Raw genomic sequence first — 19,488 nt, forward strand, 5'->3', positions numbered from 1 at the left:
CTCACTAAAGCTATTTCCTTGTGAAACTTGGCTTCAAGGCTGGATACATTTTTGAAGGTGTTCACATAGAAGCCAATTCGTCTACAAAGGATGGCACAAAGAAAGGAAAAAGAGAATAAAAGATATGTGTGGGATTAACTGTTTTCTGGACTACAAGCAACATTCTTGACTATTACTCTTAGCAAAGCAAACGATGAAATGTCAAAATTTCAGACTAGTTTGCTCATGATTATTTCTGTTAGTGTTAAGATAATGTATTTCACACCGTCCAGTCAACCAAGTTGAGACTACTTCATATCAGATGTCTCTGGCTTTTTTTAAACAAGAGTGGAAAAGGATGGTCACAAGTGCAGCACAAGCACAGGGAAGACAAGATGCTCTGGCCATCCATCTCCCACCAGAGAGCACACACAACCATTTCTTGAAAGGAGAAAGGTACCATTCCAGCCCTGTGAGTCCCTGTGCCCAAATCTTATCACAGAATCAAGGTGATGCACTTGTGTCTGGGGTCAGCTTTAATGTATACAGCTCAGTACAGCCCAGGCATGGGCATCCCAAGCTCCACTCTGAAATACATGCACATGCACATAAGAGAAAATAATTCAATATAGACTAGACATTTCAGTGCGTGTAGTCAAGAATCTGCATATTTGGGGTGAATAATTACATTCTTGTGCATTTCAAAAGTAGAAGCTCTTTTCTAGGGTTTTGTTTTATTCTTTTTCCTATTTAAAACTTTCATGTATAATTTCTCCAAAATTTTATTAATAAAATTTATCTCTGGAATAAGAATAAGCCTGAAAAATGTCAGCTCAATAGATAATTTTCTTCCTGAAAAATTGTAATAACTAAAATAAAGCACTGTGAAAGCAATTGCTTTCTAAATTATGCATATTGCTCAAATTAAATTCTACTTTTCCCTGAGACTAGCTGCTGCTTTTTTATACAAAATTTACTGAAGTAAAAGGGCTCTTACTCTAAGTCATTCATATGCAGTTTTATTTTTAGTAGGCCCATAAACCAAATACCCTGAAGTGCTAAGAAGGTTTACACTGAAATAGGCAGAAACACAGCAGGAAAATCCTCTATTGGTCTGAAATTTAACAGGATTTAATTTAGAAGGCAGAGAAGACAAAGGATACTTCACATTTCCACTCCAGATTGGCAATTGTTAAAGAACATAATACACTAATGAGATGCTTATTTTTCTACTGCTTTTGTTCTCCCATTCATATTGTCTGCATTTTCTGTATAAACACAATCCATGACTGAACATCTTGACTGAATGACCTATTCCATCAAATCATTTAACATCACAACATAATCAGTGCAAAACTATAAAATGTGTCTTCTGGTGTAGTTGTAATAAAAAATGACCTATAAGTAGACCCAGATTATGACAGACTACTCTGTGCTCTAGCATAATTATTTACTCACAAAATGGAAACCTTTTTCACCTCAGAATGAAGATATGGAAATGAATCTCAAGTGACAACATACATTGAAAGAAATAAGCAAAAGTGCATTTACAGTATATATATTTTTGGAGCGCTTGCATATATTTTTCCTTTTATTATTTCAAGAAGGAAACAGATGGAATCTTCAAGAACCCAACTATCCATTTTCTTTTGGCTCTGTTAAAATTCCCTGATTCCCTTTCCTTACTCCCCATTTAAAGCCTTGCATACAGTATCTCTCTAGGCTTACCGTGACCACAGAGACGGCAACTCTTCTTGCAAGTCAGTGTTAAACTCTTCAAACACTTTCTGTGCTTTTTGAAATTCTTCTTCTGCCTAAACCAAAATGAAACAGGTGACTTCTAAAATCACTATGACATAACAAAACCAAAATGATTTTTGTGTGGTTTTATTGATGGGTCTTTCATAATTTTTATTAACAAAGAATGTTACTCAGTCGCACACCATGGAGGTCAGTACAGGATTTGCTGTCCTCTCAGTCTCATCAAGAGAGCAAGCTAGATCTCAAACAGGACTCCTTTGTGAAAGATGCTGGGCATGCCTACCACATGAACCAAAGTATCCAGTGCTCCTTTATGCTTAGAGATATTATATCTAAGAGACCAAAAGGAAATTTTGTGCTCTGTCTCTGTACAGAAAAAAATGTCACCCAATATCCCCAGGTCTTCTGACAGCATGTTTCTGATTGTGCTACCTTGGTGATTCTCCCCTCATCTTTTCTTTTTGAGCTCTGCAGGGCTTCTAGATGATGCCTTGCACTGTCGTAGTCCACTAGCTTTCTGCTTCGTTTTGCAATGCGAGTCTGTAAGGGGTAGAAATGAAAGTAAATATGAGAAGCAGTTTTAAAAAAGCCATTTTACTTGTGTTGTCAATCTAGTTTTTGACATATTTTTATTTTCACTTCTCTTTTGTTCATATCTGAATTATTATATTATGTAGGAGGAACATGGAAATGGTAAAAACTAATCAAACATTATTTTCAAACATTATTATCAAACATGGCACAAACTAATCACATTATTTTAAATAAGAAATCATTTTACAGATACTTTGGAAAGTTTTTTCATGGGTGTAGGGCTTACAGGCCTTAGAGTTGAGGTAAAAGTCTTACATAAGACTTGTCACATTCTCTAGAATCAGTGAATCATGTTAAACTCACGGTAACACTGTCTTTCCCCCTTACATACAGTGTGAAAATTCAGCAATTAATGCATTTTTTCTAGAGTTGGAAAAATGCTAAAATATACTTCTCTGTATGACTGTTCTGACATACACCTAAAATACTGGAGTTCAAGATATAGATACATTTTGATATAGTCCTTACAAAGCTATATATTTTATGTAAAATTCACATACTGAGAGGGCATAAGCACAGCTTGATTTAAAAGAGAGTTTAAGACTGTACATCACTAATGCTGATATTTTTAGATTTTTTTTTTTTTTAGTCCTTGATATAAATTACAAAGGGGATGACTGTGTCTTACCTACTCAGTTATAAACCACCACAAAAAAAATCCAGTTATGCCCATACAGTTGTATTCAAATATAAAAGTATCTACCTCTCACCTATACTGCTTCTCTATCCTCACCCATTTTCTTTAGCAGTCATCTCTCTGGACTGTACATCAGATGAGCATCTGGAGGAAGCTAAAATCTGTACACCATTCTCTCGTGATGTGTATTACAAAATCCTTTTATAACTAATTAAAAGACAGGAACCATGGCTTAGATAAAACAAAGACTCATGAGTGCATCTATCCAGTAACAGAAAGCTTTCTTTCCATGTAATTTGTCTGGCATTTTAACAGCTGAAGAGCTTAATGTGTCCTTTTTGAAGTTGGTTAAAATTATTTCATACCAAAGAAACAGGAGCCTCTACAAAGGCTAATTTACTCCAAGTACTACTGCATGAAAAATATTTTTGTTCATTTGGAAAATCAGCCCTGCCTAATGTTAGGAATTTACTTACAGGATAGTATCTTGTACCTTACAGGAGAGCATGACATCCACCTCCCACCCTTTTTCATTTTTTTTTACTTGTAATCTCATTTTCAATTTATTTTGCAACTCAACGGAACTTCAAAACTTATTCTTTATAGAAAATCATTACTCTACTTTGATATCAGGAAATTGTCCTAGATATGTATCCAGCGTTAACAATGACCCATCCACCAGTTTTTGATGGAAGTCTTCCCAAAGTTCATCACATTTCTGAAAAGGTAGAAAGGAGAAAAATGTTCTTAGTAGTTTAATGCCACTCTAAACCTAGGAGAAATACAAATGCAATTGGCAAAGGTTAATCTTTCTGAAGTTTTAAAACGTTCTTTATGGAAATAAATCAAAGCATAAACATAAGGTGAATGAAAAGGAATACCTTGATATTGCAAATTTAATTCACAATGAACTAAGATTAAACTTTTAAATTAGTTTGTGTTTTCATTATTTCACATAGTAAGTGCTATGTGAAAATAAGGATGTCATGGGTTCAAGGTGTTCCTCAGGGTTTCAGGTCCCCGAAGGTCAGTAATATAGAATGTGAAACTGGCCTAGCTCTTGTGTCTAAGTATGTTCACTGATCATGAAACTTGTTTACAGAGAAAGGAAGTACAACAAAAAAAATAGAAGAGAAAATAAAATAAAGGGAAAGGTCTTCCCATCTCGTTCTTTTTGTGCCATCAAGGTACATTTGATGAAGTGGCTGATGCAGACAAAAACTCTACCTTGTGCTGCTGGAGAATTAGAATGACAGATAGGAAACATCCCAACATCAGTTGGCAAAATAAAATCCACACACCTGCCACCCTCCTCTGCCCTGAAGGTACAGTGCTTTTCACCAGTCCTCTTTGGAGCTCTGGGGTAGTCACTAGGAGAAACCCATGTTGTTTTCTGATTTTTAGAACATATTAATGCAACTCATGTGACAAGAACTCAATGGATGAAATTCCTTATTAGAAGCAAATCCTGTTACACAGATATAATGCTTGAAGTCCTGGGTTCTCCACTGACCAAATCATTATCACATGTTAAACATCCTGATTTCCCTTTTCTTTGCACATTTCAAAAATCACTTAAAATCCTTCCCTTTGATGGAAGGGAGGCTAATAGGTGTAAGCACTGCTCTGCAGGGCTGTTATCCTCACTGACAAGTCTAGAAAGCTATTCCCAAGTGTTTGTTTTATCATAATCTACTATACAGTATATTATAAATGCTGTGTGATGCCAACTTTCAGTTCATTTATTTCCTACTCTAACAGAGTCCCTAATGAACGGATAGAATCTATTAAACGTGTTTAAAAGAAATACCTCATTTATTAACACAGCATTTAATCACAGTGGTCTACAAAGCACCACAGCATCAGATTATAGCAAGCAACTGCCAGTACTGTGTGTTTGCCTTTGTATCTTGCTGATATGTCTTTTGAACAAATTAAAATAATGGAGATTTTCTGAAAGCTAATGAACTCAAAGAACATTGCTGAAGGATTCTTTAAGCCATCATCTTTCCTACCATACAGAATAAGTCCTTTTAAGTGGATTCCTTTTGGAATGATCATTTATATCTTCAACTGAAAAGATACATAGTTGTTTTTCACTTTAGGCTGATATCACAGAGTTACAGAACCACAGAATCAACTTGGTTGGAAAAGACCTTTGAGATCATCAAGTCTAACCTATGACCTAACACCACCTTGCCAATTAGATCATGTCACTAAGTGCCACATACAGTCTTTTCTTAAACACCTTCAGGGATGGTGACATCACCACCTCCTTGGACAGGTGATTACAATGCCCAATCACTCCTTCTGTGAAAAAATTCTTCCTAATGTCCAGCCTAAACTTCCCCTGCTACAGTTTAAGGCTGTGTCCTCTTTCCTGTTGCTGGTTTCCTGAGAGAATTGGTGGGACCAGCCCCACCTGGCTACAACTTTGTTTGAGGCAGTTGTAGACAGTGATAAGGTCTCCCCTGACTCTCCTTTTCTCCAGGCTGAACAACCCCAGCTCCTTCAGCTGCTCCTCATAGGACTTGTGTTCCAGACCCTTCACCAGCCTTGTTGCCCTTCTCTGGACATGCTCCAGCATCTCAACATCCTTCCTAAACTGAGGGGCCCAGAACTGGACACAGCTCTCAAGGTGTGGCCTCACCAGTGCTGGTGAGGAAGAATCAATTTTCTTTTTCTGCTGGCCTCACTGTTCCTGATACAGGCCAGGATGCCATTGGCCTTGGCCACGTGGGCACACTGCTGGATCATGTTCAGTCTAACATCAATCAGTACCCCCAGGGTCCCTGTCCAATCCATAGGCTGCCAGATTTTCCAGGATTGTTCCATGGGAGATGGTGTCAAAGACTTTGCTGAAGTCCAGGTAGACAACATCCACAGCCTTCCCCACATCTACCACACAGATAAGAGGAGATCAGGTTGGTTAGGTAGGACCTGCCTCTCCTAATTTCATGTGGGCTGGCTCTTATCCCCAGGCTGTCTTGCAGGTCCAGTGTGATTGAACTCAAGATGAATTGTTCCATAACTGTGCCAGGTACCAAAGTCAGGCTGACAGGCCTGTAGTTTCCTGGATCCTCCTTTCAGTCCTTATGGATGACACTCACACTGGCCAGCTTCCAGTCATCTGAGACCTCTCAAATAACCAAGACTGATGATAAATGATGAAAAGCAGCTTAGTGAACTCTTCTGACAGCTCCCTCACCACTCTAAGGTTGATCCCATCTGGTCTCACAGGCTTTTGAACATCCAAGTGGCTCATCAGGTCACTAACTGCTTCCTTCTGGATGACAGGGGATCTATTCTGCTCCCTGTCCCTGTATACTAGCTAAAGAGGCCATCTGTCCTGAGGAAGACCTGTTTTATTGTTGACAATTGAGGCAAAGAAGGTGTTAAGTTCCTCAGCCTTTCCCTCATCTTTGGTAACTATACCAAAGTATGTACCACCATGCACAATAAAGAATGGAAGTTTTGCTTGATCTTTCTTTTGATATTAATGTATTTATAAAACCACTTTTTATTACCCTTTACTGAAGTGGCCAGGTTATGTACTAACTGAGGTTTTGCCACTCTGATTGATCAATACACTTTTTTGATTATGTACCGATAAAAATCAGGAGATTTTGTAACATTACCCATGAGTCTCTTATTAAGAAAACACACCTAGAATTTATCTTTACATTTAATAGAGCTTAAGAGCTGAATTTTGGTCCTTTCACGCTCAACTACAAATTTCTGAGTGTAAAATCTAATCTACAGATAAAATGAAAGGTACAACAGCAAGATGCAGCATGAGATTTTTCTCTGCTTTACCTAAAACAGTATAAAAAACCTAAATCAACCAACCAAAAAAAATGTATCTTAAATTAGGCAGTTTGGAAGTTGGGTGCTTTTAAAATCAAAAAACCTTTGCAGCAGGGAAAGGTAGGAGAAGGCAGCCATAGAGAAGAAAAGCAATCTGTACACTGCTCTGTATTCAGGTTTACTGTTAATTATATTATCAAGGAGGCTTTGCAAACTGAATGCCAGGTGGCTAAACCCTTAATTGACAACTGTTTGCACTTTCTTGTCACCACCATCACATTTTCTGACAGACTTCCCCCAGAAATGAGGCTCTTTAAGCAGGCAATTCAGAGCACCTCCAATTAAATGCCTCCCATGTTTTCTAGAAAAACCTATTCTTCTCTAATCACTGGAGGAAGGTAAAAAGTAAAAATAAATAGAGTCCTGAATGCTAATTTGCCTTTAAATTCTGCATTATTCTCAGAGAGGGGTGAGTGTCTCATAAGATACCCTGTTTAGTACCACTAAACTGGCTCAACAGTTGTTACACAGCACAAAAGTATAAGCAGATTTGATAATTTTTAACATTCTTTTTAACTGAGAATCCCGACTGTAAAATTGCATGTAAGATACCTTTGTACAAACTTGTCAGTCAGGTGCTGTCAGGACCAATTCTGCTCACACTGACGTTATCTCAGTGGGAGCTTTTATCAGCTAGTTCATACAACAGAAACTGCAAGTGCTGCATCTGGCCAGCAGGAGCTGCATTTCGCAAGATCCATAATTTATATGCTGAGAAAACAGGATTTAACATGACATGAAGGATTAAGGTCAATTTTGGATGCCCACTTCTCCTCAACAGCTCAGATCAATCCATTTGCATCCAAAATACTTCTTCCCTCTTTCCATACATCTTACCTCTCCAATCATTTTCACATCTTCACGTCCATACCAGTCTGGCTCATACACTTCATGGAGAGACTCTGTAAGCTTCTTTGAGGCATCTTGCATTCCTGCAGTTAGACGGAAAGAGGAACATAAAAGTGAAAACTGCAATAAATAGTTGCTAAATATCTTTATTTTCACCCATGTGTACCCACTATGCTATTCCCTCTGGTACATTTACAAAAGAGATACCTGAACTTGGGGAGAGCGCTGTAATGGACGTGGTTTTATGAAGAATCTTGTACAGTCACACAGTAGGTTTACAAGTTTGTGGAGCCCAGTGCTTATTTATGTTTGCAAAAGTGTGGTGCCTGCAGAGGATTGTGTGAAGCCAAACTGGTCAGTCACTTTTGGAGCTCTTGCTACCACAGGTGGAACAAGAACAGGGACTATTGATGGTTATCACTCTGTAATACACAGAGGAGCTGGCTTAAATGTAAAATAGCTTCAGTGATATTATGAGAAAGGGCCTAAATCTATCTTCAGCGAGATCAGTTTGACCTAAATAAATCAAAAAACCACCCTCAGTGAAGGCACTGGGGTTTGCATTTTGATACAGCATGACTCCATTAGATGCTGAATATGGTTCTGAATTCAGTGAAACCAAACTCATCTCACCTAACTTTCTAAGAGTTCAGAATAAGTAATTTTAAAATGACAACTTTTATTTCAACTTCTTTGCAAAATCTCAACAATTGAATTTCTTACTTAGCATTAACTTTTTTTTTAAAGCACATTTTTTTCTCTAGTCACAATCTGTTTGCTGTCTTGAAAATATCTTTAAGTATGATCTTCAGATTTAACTGCTCAGTGAATGAATTCAGTGATTTATTAGTCACTATATAGTGACTAACTATTACAGAATAAATTAACTTCCTCAGTGAATGAATAACATCAATATTTTTGTTTTCTGCACAAAGAAACATTCACAAGTAGAAAAGGAAAATTAACTTGGAACTCTGAATGTGTAGGAGAGCAGACTTGATCTATGGTTGGTATGGTTGGTATTCCATCATGGACTCCCAGAAGACTTGCTGTAAAAATGACAGGAATATAAATGCAGGAATGCACACTTCCTAATAAGGAAATGGTGGTCTATGGAATAGATAGGATAGGAAAACAGATACTGAAAAAACTGAAAGTACATGCCTGCTCTCAGTCCTTGAGTACAAAAGAGAGAATGGCATGGAGAAGAACAAGTACAAGGGAGATACTGGTGTTTAGAGGTTACAAACTTTCACCTTTAAATCAAAAGGTACTGAGCCAAAACAGAAGATTTGATCTCTTCAGGAATTGCCTTGGGGGTGGCTTTTAGTGACTGAGCTTATCTTAGACTGTTAGGATAGCACAAAAATTAAGATGTATTTCTTCCTTTTAGACTGTTAGGATAGCACAAAAATTAAGATGTATTTCTTCCTTTTCCCCTTCATGGTTAATTCTTAGGATGATGTATCTGCAGCTAAGAAAGTGTTCCCCTGAAAAAAAAGGATTTTTTTTTTTTTTTCCCCTTAGAAGATACCAAATTACAATAAAATACAGATGATCTTCACATATATTTTCAGGCAGGCCTCATTTAAAATCTTTAATGTAACTTCAAATTAATCAACTCAAGAGGTAAGGCAAAACCAACAGAGTATCTCTTTGCTTAAGAAGGCTGCTTCTCTCCAACCAGTGTGAATGTACAAACCAGGAGGGTTTGTTCATTCCTGCTCACACTTGATCCTTTCTGATACCTGAACTTCTGCCCTTAAGCACTCTGAGTGGTAAACCTGTGGCAGAGGTTCCTGTGCCAGGCAGGCTAGCACAGCTGCTGGATAATCCCTCCTGCAGCCTGCATTCAGCTCAGTCACAGACCATGTTGGCACCTTTTCCTAGACTTTCTTAAGTATTACAGAACTCAAGCATGTATCTGCTTAAGAGAATAAGTAAAATACACCTAATACGCCATGCTTGAGTCATATCAAAACTGCACCAACTTTTACGCTTTTTTCTGGTCTGAGAATTGGATAATCCTCCATTCTACCACATTCCTGTAAAAAAACATTGGTAAAATCCAGCTGCAGTGTCAGGGAAGTGGGCAATAAAGTATTTGGATTTTTTGGTCAGGGGCTTCAATCTGAAATTTCCAGGTTAAGATCATCCATCCTACTCCCTCTGACTGCAACTATACCAGGTTTACTGCAATACACCAAATAAGTGAAGAGGCAAATACCAATCCAGTGAATTCCCATTCTTTTTCATGCTTCTGGACATAAACTTACAGTGTCCAATGATTTTTTATTTGGCTGGTTTTCACATAGAATTATTTCTTGCACTCTGATACCTTTTATGCATTATTCAACACTAAATTGAAGAGGATTAGTGTCAGTCTTAGAGACTGTTCTTTCTCTTGGCTGTTTTGAAAGATAAGTAGTTAAAAGCAAGTCATTAAAATACTAAAAAATATGAAAAGTACTAAGAAATGTGAAAAGAATTTTTACTGCTGATGAACAGTTAGAAATTTATATTTAGTATCAATTGTTTCGTTCAGTACTACTTGTTGGTAATTGGGTCCTTTATTTAATAGCTAAAAGTGCCAAAATATTTGAATCACCTAGGAAAAATGTTCCTAAATAATCCAGTAACTGAAGACTGAGCTTCTCAGATTAAATGATTCCTGTTTCTATGGGAAGGAGTCCCTGTCCCTGAAGCCTCCAAAAAATCCTAGAGGCCTCCCTGTGATAGGGATTCTGGGGGTAACCGTGCAGAGACATTCTCATTAAGCACCACCAGGGGAGGGTAGGAGACTCTTTACCATCACAGTTCCAATGTACTCAAGCTCCCAGGGAGAATGAGACAGACCTGGAACAGCATGTTGGTTGTAGAACTTACACACTGTGGAGTCTCCTCACTCCCTTGCAGCATAATCTAGCCTGAATGATGTAGAAATTTCCATTTTCCTGATGGGGTGAGACATCTTGGTCTGGCTCTTAACATTACTTATGTGGTTCTTCAGGGAAATGACCTGCCCTGCCATAAGGGTTGTATTTGTTATTGCTAGTAATCCATTTGGGTTTCCACTGGAACAATTCAATAATTTCATTATTCATGAATAAACTTTGCAGAAAGATGATCAATAGTTTAATGGCTTTTAAGAAATTACATGACTGATTTTAAGATTTCTGTGTCTGAAGGATATGTGCAGTTGTGTCAGCCACAGACTGACAACTAGGCAGCAGAACTTCTTACAGACTTCAAACATCTCCCCTCGCCTTCTTTACACCAGTTACTTTTTATTGCTGCATTAAGCCACCTGAAGTATATGGTGCTTTCTTTCAATCCTGCAAGAATACTTTTTACCTCTGTCACCTTGCCACCTGCATGAAGATCCAGGTTTATTCTTCCCCATCTGCACTGGTACTTGCAAAGAGCTCAGGATAGAGAATGGATGACTGATTTAGGCTTTCTGTAACAATGGGCCCATAAAACCGTTCAAGTCCCTCACAGCGCTCAAAAGCTTAAAAATAAATCATGGAATATAAAATCCAAATATATCTTGCCAAGGAGACTGGAACAGACATGAGACTGAGGCATGAGATGACTACAGCTATGGGGGATAGCACAAAGTCTCATCAGTACAAACACCACTGATACACAGCAGACATTAAACTATCATGCAGCTGAAATAAAATGACACATAAAAGCCATTTACAAGTTCAACTTGTAAATGTCTATGGCATGGTTCCTCCATGTCCCTGAATAACCAACAAGAAAGATTAAGGTCCAGCTAAGACTAAGAAGCATCAGTGAACAAAAGCAGGAGTCTGAATACAGCAAAAATTATTTTAAGAATGTGTGATGCTAAACCTCAAATTGTCAAGTATATTAAAATGAAGGGACAGAGGGTCATAATAAGGCTCAACTGCCTTTCCCTCCTTGCTTAAATCCTCACCTGGAGTGTTGTGTCTACATCTGGAGTCCACAGCACAAGAAAGAAGTGGACCTGTTAGAGCAGGTCCAGAGAAGGCCACAAAGATATTCAGAGAAATGGAGAACCTCTCCTACAGAGACAGACTGAGAGACCTGGGATTGTTCAGCCTGGAGATAAGAAGGCTCTGAGGAGATCCCATTTTGGCCTGACAGTACTTAATGGGAGCTTGTTGAAAAAGAGGGATAGCAACTTTTTACACAGGTAGACAGTGGCAGGACAAAGGGGAATGAATGGTTTGAAAGCAAAAGAGGAGAGATTTAGATTACATATTAGGGGGAAATTCTTTACTCAGAGGGTAGCAAAACACTGGAACAGGTAGCCCAAAGAAGTGGATGCCCCATCCTTGGAAGTGTTCAAGGTCAGACTGGATGGGGCTTCTGAGTAACCTGGTCTAGTGAGTGGCATCCCTGACTATGACAGGGTGATTTGGACTAGATAATCTATAAGGTCTCTTCCAACCCAAACCATTCTATGATTCTATGAAATCATGCCTGGATTTATACTTCCTACTTGCAATATTAAGTCACTCAGAACTCATGCAGCAAAATGAAACTTATTACTGAAGTTCAAATCCTAAAACCCTTGAACACTAACTGCTTCTCTCATACATTCAAGAGTATTAGGATGTCAAGTACATTATTTTCCAGTAGTTCCAATATAAGTGATTATATGATTGACCTTTTTTCCTGAAAAATGAGCCTCTGATGACAGCATGACACCAAGCTTCTGACATCTTTGGTGCAAAAATCCCACTCAAGTGCCTAAATATAGGGGTTCCCATGTTTTCGTGCATAGATACCTTAAAAATCTTTTAATGATAGCAGTCATTCAAAGAAAAAGACACTGTAGCAGGTGCTTCAAAATCTGGTCTTTGGCACTACTGACCTAGTCATCTTTGAGGAAGCCTCAGCCAGAGCTGTGTATTGTGCTCTACTGTCTTGGGTTGTGTGCTCACTGCACAGCATCAATGTGTGCCAGTACGTGTGCCAAGGACGCCCACTGCTGGCTCGTTGGCTTTCACATTTTTAAGGCTCTCATGAGAGCTTTTGACTAGATCTTCTTTAAGACATGTACATAATAAAGTGCTAGCAAACACTTTTCATTCTGAGTAAGAAAGTCAATCCAAATTACTTAAAGGCAGCAACAAGAAAAAGATGCTAAACAGAAAAGCATAGCTAAAAAGGAAAAACTTAAACAATAGAAAATTTTACACCAAGATAAAACTTTGTGAAAAAAGTAGTCCATTAGAGAGTAAAAGAGCAAAAGGACTGTGAGTCTAGAATACTAAGAAAAGAAGGATGGAAAAAGAAGATGAAACAGAGAGAAGTGTTGCCATCACCAATACAGAAATCAAAGGCAGCATATAAACAGTCAGCTTATGTGACAGGTAAGACATCTAGCCAACGAACAGCATCATCCTGCTGCTTCTGAAAGAAAGCAAAATTAGCATTCAATGTGTTCCCCCCAAAAAGACTGATACTATAATTTCCTCTAAGAAAAAAAGACATCAGTGCAAATTTGTCTGGTATGGAATTTTCCTTGAGCAGGCCATCCAGAAAAGAATAGATGGTCAAAGACAGTAAGCCACTGCTTTGCTTCTCATTTTATAATTCAGATCAAAAAGAGCTCTCTTACCTGCCTGTGAACAGCTGTTACTATAACAGCAATTTCCAAGGATGTTAATACTCACTTGCAAAATTTTCATTACTGGACTGGAGCCAGGTTAAAAATATATTCACACATATATATTTATCATATATTTATATTTATCTCAAGAAGCTACTGTCTCTCAATCAGTCACCAACTCTTATTCCCTTCCCTTTAGCCTCCAACTCCTCCAAAGACAGGTGGCATGAGAAAGAGAACACTTCGCCTACAGTGCTTTCTTGAGTGTGCTAGATTTACAAATGTCTAGTAGGACTTAAATGACTCTTTACCTATCTCTGAAATGTTAGCACTGTCTAATGAACTTCTTCTACTTAGATTTTTAATGTAATATCAAGAGAGATCACATTTGACTTTTGAACTTTTAAAAAAATGGATTAAGTAGCCAGAAATAGATGAGAAATCACATTATCACAATGAGCTTGGTTTTGGAGGAAGCTCATCATCTAACTAGCAACAACCTGGAAATATTACAGTTGTGGAGATCAAGCAATCCCTTGCCTTGCATGAGGTACTTCATATTCTAGCATTTGCAAAGTTGAATAACAAGCTGTGTAGACTGTGGGTGCTGAAAATGCATGCAACATGAGAATCTGGGCAGCAGAGAGTGCACACAAAGGACATTCAAGGATGCAAGACTGTACATACATGAGTTGACACTGAAGATGCAGAATCCTTAGCATCAGGCTAAAGAGAATCTTACTTATATTTGTCTTTGTATACTTCAAACAAGCTGACTTGTCACAATTTTTTAAAAAAGTCTTATGAAAGCAAGATATAAAGCTTCAAAATCACCTTTAATGGCTGCTAAATATCCTCTCAGTTCTCTCTGGAGTCTGGAACCCTCTGCCTGAAAAAGAAGAAAAAAAAAAGCATGGAAGTGAGAACATGTCAGTTATGTTTAATGCCTTGAAACATCCAGTATGTCAAACAACAACTAAAAGCAATTTTAGGAGCTATCTGATTAATAGTGTCACACATTGCAAGCATTCATATATTCATATACCTAGGGGGCTTGGCAAAGGAGGCTTGCATAGTGTACTCTCTAGGCTAGAATTTCTGGGTTTATCCTATCAATCATCTGCACAGGAAAGAACTCTACCCAAAGAAAGACAGGTGTATTTTACAGCTAAGGTGCAGCTCAAGTTAGCCGGGACTACAGCCTAATCTGAAACACAAAGAAGTATAATCAAAAATGGTGAATTTCCACTGGAAACCACTCAAATGAGGCCAGTCTAGATCTGAAGAAAGTTCTACCCCTATACAAGCTGCTTACTATATTTGCAAACAACTTCCCAAGTATTCTAAAATTTAACATTTTGCAAGCAAATAACTAGCAAAATACAATAACGTTAGTTATTTTGTTTTGCTTGATTAGTGCATCTTGCAGTCTGCTGTGAAATCTTGACTGTTTCTTTGGTGAATACATCAAAATTATCTTCCTTTCTCTTATACCAACAACCTTTGAAAAACTCAGAACAGAGAATACAATGGATTTTGTTACTTAGCCTGTGACCGTAACACAAGTTGGACTTCACAGTTCCTAGGATTTGAAAAGAAATCTGTGCTACACACACACTTTGTTGCTAAAAAGATGATGTCCAGGACACTTTCAATAGCCTGAAATTTTTGAAACAGTCCACATCTACCAGTTTCTAATAGCTTTCAAATTATTTACTTAAGCAGTTGGAAACTACAGGAATATCAGCTTGCAGTCACATTTTCTCACATACAGCTACACCATATGGAAAAATCAGCAGCAAAATATGACTGACTGCTTTGGAGTTTTTCTCACGTTTTCCATATGAAAATCAGAATGTAAAGGGTGCATGTGAATAATGTGAATACTTTAGAAGGCAGAAGGTATAAGTTGTTACAGCTCCACTTAACTCAAAGGATGTCTGATGTCAGTAAAGGATTTGCCATCAGCAACTTCAATGTTCAGAGCATTCAGACACAGAGGATCATAAGGAATTCAGTTTGATAGGGGCTATCTGATGCTTAAAATCCATTATAGCTACATGCCACGTTAAGTAAAAAACTGTGGTTCTGAAAAAATACTTGTCTCACCAGTACACACAACAAACACAATGAAGATAACACCCACCAAATTCACTTCTCCCAGCTTCTTGAAGGGAACTGTAGACCTTTACAATGGGATCACAAACAGCCCCCACCCCCATCTCTCAAACTGCAGTGCACTAGCAGAAAAGAGCAACTGTTTAACCTTCTGGAAATATTAAAGAATTTGAAAGGTAAAAATGCCTGAGTGGGCCTAGACAGTAGGCTGAATTCACTTTATGGATTTAACAAACAGAAGCTTGCTTTTACTCTAATTTGATCTCAAAAAAGTCACTGATACAGTCTCAAATCCATTAATTGACTAAAGTCTGAGCATAGGAATAGACCCACCATGGTGGTACCTGAAAAGCTGCTGGGTAACAGCAGGTGTGAGGGAGCAGCCAGACCACCAACCATTCTCTGATTTGGGACCATATTCGATGCTCAAAGGGAAGGCAACATCTTCCTGCTTTATCTTAACAAGCTGCTTATCAAAACAAGGGCCAGACAGGTGCAGGGTGAGTACCAGTGGATTTAGCCTCTGATTTAATTACTTATAGAACAACATAAAGTTCTGGAGTAGTAGCTTGATGTTATGTCCTTAAAGAAAATATTAAAAGTACATTTTAATAGTGTTTAGCAAAAGGTACTACTCTAAAGTGTCATTACAACACATTATTTCATGCTACATAACTCAGCAGAAGGTAACTTCATTCTGTGCTCAAGCGGTAGGCAGAAATTGTCTTAGGCATTAAGCGATCAATGCTTCCACAGAGGAAAGGAGATTGTACCCAGGAGCAAATTTCTTGATCTCATGTCTGAAGAGGAGGGTCAGCAAATACTTGGCAGAAACTAGAAAGAAACAGAAGTTCCCCTTTTATGCATGCCAGTCTTCTTCTGGGAGGATCCCTTGTGCTGTGGGAAGTCACATGAAGGCACAGAATTTATCTTTTCATTTCATATCTTCTTTGGCCTGACCAATTGTGGTAAAAATGGAAGGTACAGAAACTTGCTTCTTCATCATGGTCCAGCTGAACAGGTGACCATTTAGTAACAACTTTTAGTTATTAAAAAAATCTCTGGTTTTCCAGGAGCAGCAAACCACAGTTGGAAGGCTGAGAGCCTCCTTAGCTGATTTCATGTTCAGTTTTATTCATACACACGATGTTTTGTCACTAGGACTAAGCAGCACACCACAAATGTCAGGGAAACACATTACTCAAACACTCTGTTTGTAACTACACTGCTGTGCAGCCTTACAATTCCTACCCTAAACCACTATTAGATCTGTTCTGTTTGGTTAGCATTGTGCACCATCAGCAACTGCTGTTCAGGGAAATGTGTAAAAAAAGTCGAAGTAGTAAAACACGATGTAAATATTTTGCCACATGTGCTGTTATGAGTTCTGACAGTTCATTCAAAAGAATAATTTTAATATACATCTCCCTCAGTCTAGGTTATTAACAGGCCACAAACACCTGAAATATCTAAGGATGATAGAGTCATATGACTTTTCCCTCATTATCAATTGCTGTGTGATGTGACACTGAAAAATCCATGAGCAAGGGCGAGCTCCTACGGAATTAATATACTGAGATAATTTCTCAGTTTCAATGGCAACAAAATTAGACCTTTTAAAAAATACCAGAAAAAAATTAGCATGAAAAGCCCTCAGTCCTGTGAATTCTGAAAAATGTGCATCTTGTCTACACATTTCCTACAGTAAACTCATTATTAGTGAAGACAGATATACATTTGTCACCTAACAGACTAATTAAAATTCATAAGATGAAAATGCTGCATTGCTGACTATGCACATCTTGCAAACTGTTACACACAGGTTTTAAAAAGTGCTTTTTAAATTACTGTCATGGATTTAATGCTGTCCCTTTATGCTGTTTACTGGTACATTCTTTCTGCCTTCTGGTCTATCAAATGAAAACATCCAGTGGCTCTGATGCCGTTGCTCCAAGTATCTTCATTAAAGCCATGAATTTTGATAAATGAGATGCAGCTTCTTGAGGGAGAGTGAAAGGTCCTTTCACCAATGTTGTATTCCTCTGAAATGAAATTTCCCAAGACAGCACGGATGCTTCCTTTTTAATTTCACAATTCCTTTCATTTATTCTACATAAGTCAGCAAAATGAGTCAGAGTTTTGTAAGATGCAAGAAACTCCAGACAAAAGTCTCAATCGCAAACTTCTCACAACCAGTTCTACCAGACGCCAGCACCAAAAACCAGTGCTCTTACCTCCCCTGATTAAAACCAATACACAAATCACAAAAAATCTATTACATAATGCTGTTTAACTTTACATAAAAGCAAGGGAGGCATGTCAACAACCGAAATCAACACAAATTTTTGGGAAAGTCAACAAAGCTCCTCACAGCAATGTCCCAAATAATAGTTTGTTGCTTCGAACAATGTAGCCTATCACGTTTCTCTGGTCTCACCATATGGTCAGTATTATATAGCTGGTAAAGACACATCCACTCAGTGAGACAAGAAGGTTCAATGGTTCAGGATCTACCAATCTACAGCCACAAGCTTTACATACCATGACAGAAGCATTAGGCTTTTTCAGTACTACTGATTCTTGGGTATGTTTCATTTTGATTTTGTTTTAAATTTGTAGCATTTAATCATATCTTAGCACTAAGAAAAAGATAGCCACAGCACTGTTGGTTGTGAGACTGATGAGACCTATAAAAGGCTAATGATGAAAACAAGCCCCATAGTTTCCATCTAACAAGCTTTTGCTTCCTGATGGATTAGAAAAACTGTTGCATCCACCCATAAATTAAAGGCCACCTTGCCTCCACAAAAGTTGTAATTGGATGACCTAATTGCCAGGAATCATGAATTTACAGCTTTCCACTCAGAACAGAAGAGTTTGATTTTTCTATCATGTCACATACAGGATGTAAACATAATACATCTTTCCAGGAAAGGTCAGCACATGAATGACATATAAAACCCAAATATATTATTCCAATTTAGTGAGAGGCAAGAGCATTGAAAATATTGAACCTGGAGCACAGTGTAAGTAATAGCAAATATAATAATAGTAAAAGTAACAATAACAACAATTACAATTAAAAGGAAATTTTTTAAATGCAGCTCTAATTAATACTGGAATTTTGTCATTCCATTGCTAAGACATCAGAGAAATAGCTGAAAAGAAAACATTTTCTGTATCACCTGGAAGACATACTTTATTGTAATGTGCTTGTTGCAGTGTTGAGCAGTGCTATCTCTTTGTTCATAAACACTTCAGATACTATTTACTGCTAGGTCTTTTACAGAACTCTGTAGTATGAATGAAAATAACTATTATATTAAGAGAAGCTTAACATAATAAAAGGCTACTTGGACAAATTTGTAATTAAATATGAAATCTATCTGCTTTATCAGTGTCTTGGTATAAAAGACAAGTGTCTGCCAAGGAAGGTGGGAACCTCTCTTGGAATGGAGAATATGACTCCTTTCCCTCCAAATTATTATGACCTTTAAATTAAGGGGCTTTCAGGCAAAAATATGGGGAAAGGAATAACAGTTCTTTACTAGAATATATCTGTATAACAAGGCAGACAAACAGCCACAAGGGCAGCAGAAGGAGCAGCAGCACAAGCCCAGTGACGCCTTCTCTGGGCCGCAGGCACTTTCCCCTCCCGTGCAGTTCCGGGCACAGCCGGCAGGGGGCGCTGGTGGCTCCCGGCCAGGCAGGGAGGGTGCGATGATTCCCCCGCGCCGGCAGGGGGCGCTGTGGCGCGGGCCCGGCCGCCTCTCTCCACACGGGCAATGGCCGCGCTGCCGGCGGGAGAGACAGAGCGGGGCTTCAAACACACAAACTCACGGGGGGCAGCTGGTCCCAGTGCCCCTCTGGATAACAAAAAGAGCTGTAACAGGGACTTTGAAAGCAGCAAGCTGGGACATGCAAGATTCCAGAGTGAAAAATGAGCTGTATCAGAAACTCTTCAGTGGCAGCTGGAACTGTGGGGCGTCCCACCAGGCAAGGGGGTGTGGGGCCACAGCAGAAGAAATAGGACAGGGCTGGGCTCCAGCAGCAGCAATGAACTCAGGCCCTG

General features: G+C 38.4%; 1 protein-coding gene across 2 annotated transcripts in view; it reads right to left on the bottom strand.

Moving 5' to 3' along the window:
* Positions 1 to 19,488, bottom strand: part of AMPH (amphiphysin) — a 121,914-nt gene that overhangs the window by 37,931 nt on the left and 64,495 nt on the right. For both annotated transcript variants that reach the window (XM_033512015.1, XM_015618882.2), the window contains exons 3-8: positions 14,133 to 14,187; positions 7,676 to 7,770; positions 3,594 to 3,689; positions 2,173 to 2,280; positions 1,708 to 1,793; positions 6 to 81 (exon numbers count right to left, since the gene is read on the bottom strand). In XM_033512015.1, coding sequence (XP_033367906.1) covers positions 6 to 81; positions 1,708 to 1,793; positions 2,173 to 2,280; positions 3,594 to 3,689; positions 7,676 to 7,770; positions 14,133 to 14,187 — 516 coding nt within the window. The remainder of the gene's footprint in view (positions 1 to 5; positions 82 to 1,707; positions 1,794 to 2,172; positions 2,281 to 3,593; positions 3,690 to 7,675; positions 7,771 to 14,132; positions 14,188 to 19,488) is intronic.

The sequence above is a fragment of the Parus major genome, chromosome 2 (genome assembly GCF_001522545.3).
Source record: "Parus major isolate Abel chromosome 2, Parus_major1.1, whole genome shotgun sequence".
NCBI lineage: Eukaryota > Metazoa > Chordata > Aves > Passeriformes > Paridae > Parus > Parus major.